Source organism: Ictidomys tridecemlineatus, chromosome 3 (genome assembly GCF_052094955.1).
Source record: "Ictidomys tridecemlineatus isolate mIctTri1 chromosome 3, mIctTri1.hap1, whole genome shotgun sequence".
Lineage (NCBI taxonomy): Eukaryota > Metazoa > Chordata > Mammalia > Rodentia > Sciuridae > Ictidomys > Ictidomys tridecemlineatus.
This window is the reverse complement of record NC_135479.1, coordinates 168,942,234-168,956,153: the sequence shown is the minus strand read 5'-3', so window position 1 is coordinate 168,956,153 and position 13,920 is coordinate 168,942,234. Positions and strand designations below refer to the sequence as shown.

Genomic DNA, 13,920 nt, shown 5'->3' with positions numbered 1-13,920 from the left:
ATTTCAGAAACTCTACCAACCAAGAAGTACTTTTGGAGAGCAGTCAACCTGCATGTGTTATTTATTTAATTTTCATAGATTTGTTCTATGAAATATTTGTTCTGCTATCCTTTGTTTATCTATCCTACAATCCAGTCAGTTATCACTATTATGAAAAAAGCATAATTGCTTTTTTTGGCAGTATTGAGAAGGGACCCAGCTATATTGAGCTACATCTTCAGGTCTTTCTATTTTTTATTTTAAGTTCTCCCTAAGTGGCCCAATGTGGCCTCAAACTTGTGAATCCTCACAAGTTACTCCTCCGGATCTGGGAATAAAGGAACTTTCTTTAGGGACAAGTATTCAGCTTTAAAGATTTCATTTTTACTTGAACACCTTGATAAATATGTATAGAATGGTAGAGTAAAAAAAAAAATCAATATTCCACCTATATGAAGGTAGATTACATGAAGACAAATGGAAAAGTTAAAACGGATAAATATCAAAAATATGTATTAAAAGATATTTCAGAACAAATATTTAGGGTTTTTTTAATATATATGGTTTTATAAATTATTTTTTGGCAAGTAAAATCTTAAATATTCTCCATAATGTTCCTAAGAAAACAAATTGGCTATCTGACACAATATTATTGCATTTTGATTATGGAAACATTAAAAGCCACCAAAAACAGTATTTCTCATCTCTCATCTGGATTGTAATTAGTTATGCAAACTTACTTTAAATTTCTATAATGATATTTAAGAACTTAAAAGCTAAATGTATGGAGCAATTAATTCATTAATTTCTTCATTCAATCATCTGGATCATGTATCATGAGAGCCTACAATATGCTATGTCTAAGAATACTGTTTTAAACAGTGAGGATATAAAGGTTAACAGATGAGCAAAATAACTACACATTTTTTAAAAGGCCTCTCACAGCATCTGCAAGATTACTCGAAATCATAAACCTAACATTGCCTTGGATTAATTTTAGCACTACCTATTGAAAATTACTTCTTAAATAAAGAAATAATGCTAGCTTACATGTCTGCTGAAGCTGTACATGTAAGAGTTGTACATGTTATTTTGCTTCATCCTTACAGAAAGCCCCACCCTTTTAGATGGATACAGATATCCTATTTTTCACTAATGAACTAACAACTAAGTATCCACTAGATTCATTCTAACACCTAAACTTGGTTTCTAAAGGTCACACTATAATAATTTGACCATTTCTCTAACAGTAAATATAGCTACTATTGGACACAGTTACTTATTTATGTCCAGGTTATCTTCTTTGTGAAAATGAGTTATAAATGTTTAATTCCATATCAATTTTCCTCTGCCATCAGATATGCTTTTGCGCCATCTTCTACTGTTGCTCATCATTTAATCTTCAGGGAATGCATTTAATTTTCACTTTAGGTGCAATAAAATACATATTAGAAGAAATGTATCAAAAAGCATTTATTTTGGATTACTGAGAATAATCAAGAGTTGATTGAAGTAAATTATAGCCAGAGTATACTAAATGATACTTCTCCACAAGTATAGTCAGAATGTACTTGTGTATTTAGAATAATTGTTTCTGTGTTTTTCTTGTTTTTGCATATTTTTAAATTTTGACATAGCAGTGGTTAATTTTTATCTAAGGAAAACAGTTCAGAACACCCTATCCACTATCTTAGGAACCCTACCAATGAACTTAACCACTTGCCTCCTCAAATTACTCTGTGTTGTGCATTTTAATGAATATGAAAAATATGCAGCTTTCTTGGTTTCTGGCAACAGAACACATCTGTGACTATTATTATGGATGTCCAAAATGTAGATTTCAAGGCAGAGTAGAACCTCTCAACCTCAGGATGGCTGGAACCAGGAAAGCTGAGGTCATTCAATTTTGATGCAGTTTCTCTTTTTGTTGCTCCTTATCAATCACTAAGAAGAAATCTGTGATCTTTCTAGTTTGCTCTCATTTCTGGGATGATGGGCCCCATCTGTGCCTGCTAATGGGGTATATGTGATCCCAGGAAATACAATGTGAGCTAGAAGTCATCCCAGCATGTGCAGCTACATTGAAGCAGCAGTTTCATTAGTCCAATTCCCAGTGATATGTGACCAGAGCTGTACTGGACGCATCCGGTGTTAAATGGTTTAGGTTTTTCTTTCTGGATATCAATAAACCGACATTTGCTATATATCCAGCGCTCCTTTGACTTTTCATTTTGCTTTGTTTTATTTTTTGAGGAAAACATTCAACTCATATTTGAGAAAATTGCAGTCTACTTAGAGATATGTATTAAAGACATTGAAATAACTGGAAGAGGGAAACAGATCTTATAAAAAAAATATGATACAGACTGTTTAGAGTTAAAGAATGAAGAGGGCTTTTTAAATTTCATATGCCTAGGTTTTCCTTCTGTATAATATCTTTTATAATATTAAAAATGCCAATCTTAAATGTATTTTAATCTAAAATATGAGTCATGATTGAAAAATATACAGTCAGACAGGAAGATAATAAAACATCTCATAAACACTGACTAATGAAGAATCTTTTAAGACGTTTAATTTCCCCAATGAATATGAATGTATTTTTTCTAAAATTCTGAAAGTTCATCTATTATTTTCAAATACTGCAAAGCATTAACACATATTGAACACACATTAGAACCAAAAAAAAAATTCAATGAACTCCATATAGTAAAAATCTCACTATGATAGGTGAGAGAAAAAGAGAAGAAAGTATATCACCAGATCAGGGGAAACACCAGCACTAAGTCATGTAACTGGGAAATTCTAGGACAGCTTATGAGGGTCCCAACTGGGAAGTCTCTAGCAGAGTGTCCTTCCTAGGAGTTAAACTCTAAATTTATTCCCAGTGAGACTCTTTAAATACCAGTTAGAACAAAGAAAGCTCTGTTCTAACAAACTGTGTGACTTAGTGATCCTGTCATGGACACTTTGTCCCCTCCCCAAAGGGAGGGAGTGATAACCTTGAGATAAATAAATATCTCGGAATTCTTCAGTGTGAGCTAAATCCTTCAAAGAGTATGCATTCTATAGATGTCCTATCAAGGATGTGGGAAAGTCACAGCAGGCCATGACAGGAAGATCTTTAATATTTTCCTTAGCCCTCTAATGGCTCACAGCAGAAGAGAAGGGGCCTACCTTTCTGGCATAGAAATAATTATAGAATTCAGTTGGTGGGTAGAACTTTGGTGACTATGAGGGTGCCCTAAAACCTCATACATAGTGAGAATTCAACAAATGTATATAGAATATATGGGTTTTAATTTACTTAATTTATTATATGAATACATCAAACTCTTGAAGGCGACATACCAAGGTACACAACAGAAACAGAATCATAATCACATCCAAGATAGGAGCATTCCAATCCAGAATTCTGTATGTGTTGCTCCCCACGGACTCAGGCCATCTTACCTGATTGTAGACTGATTCAGCAGAGGTACTCAGCACCTGAGCTATTTTTTTTCACAAATTTACAGTTTGCAAATCCAATGCAAAAGGATCCAAACTCAAGGAGGAGCATCCTTTTTAGTGTCTGGGAAAAAACTGGTGCCTACGAACATAAAGCTGAATTGAGTATTCTAGGTAAATCTTATTGTTCCAGTTTGACTCCCAGCAGCTTGATTCTTAGCACCTGGAAAGGAACAGTGCCTGAGCTGAAGCTCCAGGATCTTACCATAGGAAGGGAACCATAAGTAAAGATCAAATTCTCCAGAGAACGATACATATATGCCCTGTCTTACAATGCCCTACATTTTTTGAAATGTGTACATGTGAACATATAAAATAGAAACTGTATATTTTATTTTAGGAAATGATATTTATAACAATATATTAAAATTGATTGTTACTATGTACCCACAGTTGGTGTTATTTTCTATCTTAATCCAAGGAGAGGTAGGGCAAGCATTACAGTGTGACTGCAGGTGCCCTGAGGCCAATGAGCACCCTCTATATCTATCCACAGTAAAATGTGCTTTGCCACCTATGAAGTTAAGCTTTTAGAACTACACTTTATGTAATTTATTTGCTGCCTGACAACCTGTCCTGACCCAGAAGAGATTGCAAGTGATAATCCTGGATCTGACACAGAATTTTTAAAAATCATATTTTTTGAAAATTAGTAAATACTTAGAAACGATAGATAATACACCATATGAAAACATATGGATATAGCCTTGCAGTCACTTAAGTGTGAAATTGGTAAATTTAAATTGTATGTGGAAATCAATATGCTAATAAGCTAAGCATGAAACATAAGAAGTTAGAAGGCAATGTAATTAACACAAAGAAAGTAAAAAGGGGGAAGAAAATAATTTATAGTAAAAGTAGGTATTAAATGTAATAGGAAACAGAGGAAAAATAGAGAGGGAAACAAAGCCAAATGTTCATTCAAATGTCTGGAAAGTTTGATTATTAAAATAAAATGCAAAAATAAATAATATTAAGGGTGATAGAGGAATTTTACTACAGATTCAGCAGAGATGAAAAGCACGTCAGAAAACTTCATGAACAATAGAACATATTACCAAGCATTGTTAATGGTATACCTGTCATTCAATTAGCAGTTCCATTATGACACAAACTTACGGTACAAACTCCAGAAAAGCATGCACATATACTCTGTTAAACCATGTTCAGAATTCAGCCTGCCAGAATGAGTACTGAGAGCTAGATGGCTCTGTGCTAAGCATGGTCTCTACCTACTGACAGCTACTTTGAATTGGAGTTGATGTGTCAGCCAAAAGGCAATTAGCCATAGCTCTGAGTTAATAGTGTCCTGGGCTTGTCATGGATGAAAGGTAACTCGGTTTCCCCAGAGCTTAAAAACACCAGAAGGACAGAGGGCTGCTGTGTACTGTGAGAGAACTCCCAGTGAGAGACTGCTTTGTGACGCCTCTTCTGCGACAGGCTAGCAAGATAGAAGATGTAGAAGAAGGCAGCTGCCATCATGCTGGTGGCGTCTGGCTGAGGACCCATTTCAGCACCCTTCCTGCTCGAGCATTTTTATTCTGGGGATGTAGTTACAAATGCACTTGAATATATAACAGCAGAAAAGCTAAAAGCTACCTGCAGAAAGGTGTCCTTTACTCCTTGTAACTTTACTAAATAGGAAATTACTATTCAGCTGTGTATTTGTGAAGCAAAAAAGGTATAATGTGTAATTATTATGGAGGCTATTCTAAGAGTAAACTTTTGAATTCTTACCTCCTTGGCTCAGGGATAGAATTCAATTCCTTTTTCATGACTTTACAATTTATCTCTCAGTCATCAATCAACTCATTTCATATTGTGAGGCAGCATTCACAATAACTCTTATGTTGCAGAAAATTCTATGAAAAGTGGATATTCTCCTCTTGCATATAGGATGTAAAAATTCAAATGTTCTGAAAATTTATTCTAGAAGCAATATCATTTCTTCTAACAGTCTACATTTTTCTCTATAATATGGGTTTAATCTCCTTCATTATAAAGGCCTTGATATTAGCCAACTCCTTCCTCAACCCTTTGTAGATGATTATGGCCATCAATGATTTAGAGACTTTGTTTTATTTCTTTAGAGTTTATGATTGGTAGGTAAATATTTATTTGCTTTCTACTCTCAGAATTACACAGTGATAAATATAAGTTGCAATTTTTCTGTTTTGTCTTTTTAGTCAAAATATTGCTGTCATTAACACATTTTTCTTTGTATTTCCTATTCAATAAACAGTTTTATTATTTTGGGTAGAGATAGCAAATTAGATTCTTCAGTTTGACATTGAATAACCATACAGAATATAAAGTTCTGACAAATAAGGCCATAAAGTTTAAAAATTATCTTTAAGATAAGAACTTTTTTTTTCAGTAGCTTAAGGGAAATGATTTTCATAGTTCTAAATCTTAAAGCATCACCGGCAAATACATGAAAGTTGGCATATTGTATGTGTAGATTTTTATAACTTTGTTTGTTAGTCTGGATCTCCCTGACTACTCCTGAATAGCTGTAGTTTTTAGGCAAACCATAAATGAAATCCCAATGGGAATATTATAGACTGAATTTAAACATCAAATAAGTGATTTGGTGAAAGGCTTTGAAAGTCACTTTCATCCCTGAAAGTTTTGAGTGAGATTTATGAAAAGAATAGAAAAAAATAACTTAAAGACCTGTTGACCTGGTTTGATCAAAATTCTTGGTACCTGATATGAAAGATTTTTTTTTTCAATTTTGGAATGTTTGCCTATACATAAGATACTTTGGGATGGGACCTAAGTCTAAACACAAAAATCATTTAAGTTTCATATACCTTATACACATAGCTTGAAGTTAATTTGGTATACTTATTTTTAGTGCACTTGCTTTTTGTTTGTTTGTTTGTTTGGTACCGAGGGTTGAACTTAGGAGCACTCACCACTGAGCCACATCCACAGCCCTTTTTTTTTTTTTTTGTATTTTATATAGAGACAGAGACAGGGTCTCACTGAGTTGTTTAGTACCTCTCTTTTACTGAGGTTGGCTTTGAACCTGCAATCCTCCTGCCTCAGCCTCCTAAACTGTTGGGATTACAGGTATGCACCATTCTGCCCAGCAGTGCACTTGCATTTTGACTGTGACACATCAAATAAGGTCAGATGTGGAATTTTCCATCTGTGGCAGCACATCAACACTCAATAATTATTTCTGGAGCACTTCAGATTTTGGATTTTCAGATTAGAGGTGCTCACTCTGTTCAACGTCTTTCAGATATCTTACTAAAATATCATTATAAAGTTATTGTCTGATAACTTAGCATGTCACTTTTAAGTTATTGTGTAATGACTTTATAATGCAAAAACAGTATCAAGTTTAATTTGTCCCACAACCAGCATCTTGTGGACAACCCTTACAAGGACAGGTTAAGTGAACTATTCTGTTCTAAAATAATGGGCCAGAAAGTCACATAAAGGACACTGTCTGACTAGATCATTCAGAACACCCTGGCAAATCCTGTGGCCCTTAGTGAGGTGAAGTAGCTTAGTTAACACAGGTTAAGAAACGCCAAGCCTGTGGCCCTGACTCTGATCCCACAGGTATGCTAAGCCTTTCATACCTTCCATGTCTTCAGTGTTCCTTCATGGGAAGATTATTTTAAATTCTATCTCATAACTACTATGTAACTTGCACATGTTTAAAAGTATAGTAATATAGATAGGGAAGGAGTCAATTCTCCCTCAAGGAAAAAAACATAATCTTTTTATTTATTAAAGTTGGCTTAGTTTCAGTTTCAACTACTGGTGAATCACTGAGTTACAGATCAAAGCAATAGATTTCTGGATAAAAGATTTCAAACTTTAAAAACAATTAATTTATTTTTCCTTTCACCCACAGGTCTACCCACGGATAGCGCCGGCATTTTGGCACTACCTGCGGGTAGAAGTGAGTAGCGGGTACTTGAATTCTCCCCTCTCTGCTCCTGGCACTCTGCTGGCATGTTCTGATCTGATGTGCCCACTGTATTCAAGATGCAGCTGCCATTCTGTGTAAATGTACTCTCACACCACCACCATTATTTAGAGTTGGATAAGAAATCTAGATCACCAACAACCCAAGTGTAGTTTCTAGAAGAGTAACTATCTTCCTTAATAAATTTCCCAATCAAGGCCATATCACATATATCATAACGGTGAACTATTAAATGCTAAATTATGGGAAACCATGCTTTTACTTCTTTTTAATCAATGTTTCTGATATTCAGAGCATAGTTCCTCAGTTTAACTTAGGAATGTCTCTGGGAAAAGGTGGGGTCCTGTTGCTTTATTTCCTTTCTTTTTCTCTGTCCCCAGGAGCATGAGCAGCTCACCTATTCCTCCACGAGGTCCAAGGCCCCCAGTGTCATCATCACAGGTCTCAAGCCAGCCACCAAGTACATATTTCATATCCGAGTGAGGACTGCAACAGGATACAGTGGCTACAGTCAGAAGTTCGAATTTGAAACAGGAGATGAAAGTAAGTTATACACAATGAAATAAAATAAGATGTTCATTTAGGACCATTCTAATTTGACCTGATGTTTTCAAACCAGGTGTCCCAAATTTTTAATAGCCTCTCCAGATAGGATTCTGTTCATGTAAATATTCATAAACAGTCATTCAAGTTAATGTTTCTGTGACATCATTAAATATTTCCATGAGATGTTTGCTCTATCACAATCATAATGTGGCCCAAATCAGTCCCTTTATGCAGGATTCATCACTGACACTATCACACAGAGTCTCAATGGATGGTGTTAGCCTAATTGTTAACCACTCTTGGCACAGTGATATGATACTAATGAAAACTTGGAAGAGAATGAAACCATGGGCAAATTATTTGAGCTGTTAGTTCAAAATTGTGCAGCTTTGGCTTGTTATCTCAGGTCAATAAAAACAGAATGAGGAGCTTCTCATTCCACCCAAGTTCATATTATAAGTTTATATATAGATGCATGATCTTAATTAGAAATTCATGTTAATTGCATTGCCTCAATGTACTGAAAACCAAAATGGGAAATGAAGGGAGTGAGGTCCAACATCATGCAACACAGGTTTTGAAATTTCTATTTCATTCTAAACCCAGCTCTATTATGGAATTCCTTTTAACTTTCAGAAATCCATCTTGCTACTATCTTTGTCAGGATAATACTTAACACTTTCACGTAGTGTAATTCTATGGGAAAAAAAGGTCCAAATATCTAATAATAATAATAAAAATCTGTTTCTATCAATGTTAAACTATAAAAATTCAGGAAAAGAAAATTTATTATGGTATTTCTTTGTGGATAACAACAATAATAGCTACCATTTACTGAGCCCCTAATAAATACCTGAAATGAAGTATTTTACATGAATTATCTCATTCAAACATTTTCACATCCAATGAGACAAGCATTATTTTCCTCATTTAAAAAATAAGAAAACAGAAGCATAGAAGAGTAGAGAATTTGTTCAAGTTTATGCATATGGTAAGAAGTTAAAGTAAAATTTGAAATTGAGGGTTATCTTCTTCTAAAACCTGCTCTTTTCAACTAATCCATCATCCTGCAAAGTCCTATCATTTGTGTTATTCTAAAGTGCTACAGGTAAGACCATGAAATAGGTCACAATTTCTCCAGCTGGAAGGGAAGCTACTTTAAATTCTATGAATGTTTTGTTATTGTTGTTACATTGATGAAGAATATCGACCCATAAATACTTTGTTATGATTATATCAAACTACAAAGTGGAAGGGCACTGGCCTATTCACTAAGGAATATAGTTGTAGGAATGAAAGTAAACTAATGAGTCAAAATGAATACTTGTTATGTGGATATTTAATATTAATGATAATAATTTATAATCCTGAATCATAACTTCTCAAACTGGAGATTGAATTATTGGGAAAAGAACATAATGATTACAAAACCACAAGACAATCAATATAAAAATATTCAAAGAAATATCCCTACCGTAGTCCTGCTGACTGATGTTTCATAACCAAATGTTAAGCATTAGCAAGGACAATCAATACAAGGAGAATTTGGTTTAAGGAAGAGTTAGGTCAGGCTATTTGAGGGGTTTTATTGTATTTACCTTTAAAGGTATTATTTACTACAAATTTATTTCACAGCCAAGTACAATTAGCAAGCTTTGTTTTCTTATTTTATTTTATAGATGAAGAAATTTACTCAACATAAAAGTCTGACATTTTTAGTATTTCATTATTAAATGAGAAATATACTCTTAGAAAAACTCATTGTACAAAATCCAAGTAAGTCATTTGGGTTCCTTTGGGGCCTTGTAGAGAAAGAAATCTACTTTGATAAATAGTAAATTCTAAGTATTTAAAAAAATTATTTTATTTCAGCTTTAAATTTCCTAACAGTCATAATTTCAGGACAAAAATTCCTTCAGTTATATAGAGAAAAAAAATCCTTTCTTAGTTGAAAGGTCCCATACTCACCAATGACTCAGTACAATAATAACGCATTCAATAAAATGTACATGGCACTTAATGTACTCTGTCATATTCTGTGAGGCTCTGAGGATAAAAAGTAATAAGAGCTATAGTTTTTGTTCCCCTAATTTACAATCTAGATTTGTGGGAAGCAAAATACTAGATTAGTGGCATATAACCATCTTAAAGATATGCAAAGGATTCCATGAGAGCCTGGAGAAGGGATCCCAATTCAGCACAAGTGAGTCATGTAAGGCTTCTCAGGGTGAAAATCCAGAGCTCACTCTAGAAAGAGCAATCATCAAGGAGGAGCAAAAGCACTGGAGTCCAAGACAGCAAGAACAATTTGAAGAACAAATAATGTGTTGTGGCTGCAACAAGGAGATGTGAGTGATCAAATGGTAGAAAGTGAAGGTGGAGAGTTACAGAGAGACCAAGATGAAGGTACTTCTTTGGCTATGGTAAGGTGTTGGTGCACATCCTAAAGCTACTGAAGATGCATTGGAGGATCTGAGTTAGGGGTCGCATGAATACTACTCGCACATGAAAGATTCCAGGATGAGCAATTTATACACATTATCTCCTTATTTCCAACAATATATTATCTCTATAAAACTTATGTACCAAAATCAGTTAACTAGTGAGTGGGGAACAAGATGGGAACCTAGAACCATCTGAGAATGGCAGCAGAAGGTCAAAACTATTCTCTGAGTTATTGATTTGTTAATGCCACAAAAGGGACTTTGATTACACTCTTGAAGAGAAAAAAATGTCTAAGAATCTGAAAAGTGTGTTTGTCTAAAACTAGAGTTTGGGTATATAGAATAGCTCCTAAGTTAATTTACAGCCTAAGGGAAAATCACTTAAAGGATCATTTTTTATCTGGTTAGCTTTAAATTGCATTTTTAAAGCATGCTGTTTATGCCCAGAAGAGAATTTCAATGAATAATGTCATGGTAGGAATATGGGCAGGTTTACCATAAATTCAGGAATATGATGATGTGAATCCCAATTGATGGCATCAGTCTTTTTCTCTTCATACTCTCCTAGCTCATGTTTAAATTTTTATAGCTTTTGTTTCTCGAGTAGTGCCTGAACTATTATAATGTCAACTTTATTATTTAGTTTTCTCTAGTGTATTCCATTTAATTAACTAAATTCATAATACACACATAGAGATCGGGTGTGGGTTGGGGAGAAGAGATTAGATTCTCTCTTATTTGATGGTATGTTTCAAATTTTTTTAAATAAGCAAGATGCAGTAGTAGTTTACAATCAACTTTTCTTTAGCTTTCCATATTTTTTACTTTGTTCAGCTTCTAGATTGCTAACAACCAAAAAGATATAGCATAGAATATGAAATAATTTCTTTTCAGAATCACAGTGCTCTTACCTCTTTGTGCTATATATCATAGTGGCATCAGGAAAACAAATATGGTGACTCCTCTTGCCCTTCCAGAGCAGCATTGGTTATTTTTCCATTGTCAGAATATGCTAGTGGAAAGTGGATAACAAATGTAAAGGTTATTAATTATGACTGCTAGACTATAAAATCACTCTATTTGAACTAGAGCTATAGATTTTTCACCTTCCTAGGTCTGTAGAATAATTGTATTATATATGTAAATATGTAAACAGTGCTGAAGTAATATAGGAAGTAATAGTCATAGGGTCACCCAATATTTTCCCTCTGTGTTTTAATGTGCTCTAATATCTTACTAGACTTAAGAGTATAATGAAATATTATGTCCACTAACAGAATTTATTGAGTGCCAGTTGTTTGCTGGCCTTAGTATTAAGTACTGCATTATGTGTTATATTTGATCCTCTTCTGCTTTTTCAGAGAAGATGTAACAATATTATAATAATTACAGAATAAGTATTAATAAGGTGATAATATATAAATACTCCATATGAAGTTAAGTAAGAAGCTAATAATAATTTTATTAAAATTAAAATAAATTTACATCATGCCCAAAGTATCAACCATAAACACATATCCACATACTTACTGGGCAAGTACAGTCTTTTCTGGCTTATGTGAATGAAATAAAAGAAAATTTTGATTTTTTTCAAATTTGTTTTTAATTCTGTGCTTATTTTCTATACTTCAATGAGGAAAAATATGAGAATTAAAATAGTCTATTAATTATATACACATGCTATTAATGACTTAAAAACCTATTTAATATATTTTTAAATAACCTCTTAAAATTACAACTACATTTCTAAAACAGAACAAAAATAATTTAAAGATAATGAAATCAAACACTTGTTTACTTAGAAGAAACATTTATCTAATATTTAAATGCACTTGGAGAAATAAAATAATTTTACATATTCATTTTTTAAAACCAAAATAAAATATTTTATGCTAGATTGTAGCCAGCCAGCTTGAGCCTTCTGTTTAAATACTGTAAAATAGCTTCTAAGCTATCAAAATCAAGCCAAATTCTTATTGTGAAGCCAATTTTTGAAAAAAAACTGGAATTTTACACATAATAATTAGCAATTTACCTCTTCCATTGCCCTAATGATTATCCAAATGACCCCAAGGAACTAATGCATTGCCAACCTATAAGCAATGTGTTCCTTTTTCCTGAAAGGATTAATTATAGCTTAAATTTTAACAACATGCAAATTTAGGTCTTCACCTGTAGGCTACATAAAGCAGTTTTGTAACACAAAAGCCACATCTGTCAACATTTTTATATGTATTATTTATCATGAATCAAATAATTGCCTAGGCTTATATCACAAAACGTAATCACACAAAAGTCATCATGATCAGCGTTAACAATAGAAATTACTGAACCAGAGTACATATTTCAAAATAAAATCTTATGTCATCTCTTATAAGTTTATAACAACAACAACAAAATGTGGCATGTAGCTACAAATGAATGAATTTAATCACTTAACTATTTTGAAAACACTCATAAGTTTTATCTATTCTAGTATGGTTTGATATTTAAGTAATTTGAGTCATTTTAACAATTTATAGCTGGGAAATGATCCTGAAAATTAAGGTGCATGATGGGCTCCATTCTTTCTTCTCTAAAGCATTCTTCATATTCCATTTGATTAATTTTTCTATACTCCATTTTGTACACTTAAACATTTTAGAAAGGTATGAAGACAATATATGCATTTATGAAAATGGCACAAAGAAACCCATTATTTTCTACAATTAGTGTGTACAATAAATCATAATTTTTTTAAAAAATAGGTAAGAAAAAAACAACCATAGATTTTTGGAGGTTTTTAATTGAATAAAATGTAAATTTTTTAACAACTATTTGTCTTTCTTCAAATCTAACCCACATTGATAATACTCCTGTCCAGTTTCTCTCAAGTTAACATGTACTCTGGGAAAATTAAATTAAAAATTAGATGCTTCATTTACAAAATGTTCTGTATCTTCATCATATCTAACTTCTTGCATGACTTTCAACTGGAATATTTAGATAACTATCATATTATGCTTAGTTGGTCCTGCTCACATACTAGACTTCTTGAAATGCTCTCCATTAACCCAGCAAGAAATCACAATCACTACTCTTCCCTAGGACTTTTCATAGTATTTTGTTTTACAAGGGTTAATTCTTTACTAGGTTGTAAACTCTTTTGAGATCTAGAACATTAGTCTATATATCTTTGTATCTCATAAAATATCCTTATACATAAATAGGTCCCAATAGGCATTTAATAAAGATAACTTTTAAAACAATATGAAAGAATATTATTTGCCTACCCATCCAAAAGGAAAGGATCAAATCATTTTATTTGTCACAAATGAACAATACTGCTGGCTTTATTTGGAAAGTAGTTTGAATCATACAGAAACATAATGTATGATATTTTAGTTATATATTAATTACTAATTTGAAAATTCAGAGACATTTTAGGTAGAACAAAATGACTTTTTTGTTGACAACACATTTTCCTCTTTAAACTCCTTCTTTAAAAAA

General features: G+C 33.0%; 1 protein-coding gene across 5 annotated transcripts in view; it reads left to right on the top strand.

The window, feature by feature from the left end:
* The window catches only part of Epha6 (EPH receptor A6), a 792,729-nt gene that overhangs the window by 496,282 nt on the left and 282,527 nt on the right, over positions 1-13,920 (top strand). For 4 of the 5 annotated variants that reach the window (XM_078044415.1, XM_040270502.2, XM_021734212.3 and 1 more), the window contains 2 exons: positions 7,367-7,414; positions 7,822-7,984. In XM_078044415.1, coding sequence (XP_077900541.1) covers positions 7,367-7,414; positions 7,822-7,984 — 211 coding nt within the window. The remainder of the gene's footprint in view (positions 1-7,366; positions 7,415-7,821; positions 7,985-13,920) is intronic. The other variant, XM_005336763.4, reaches the window with a different exon arrangement.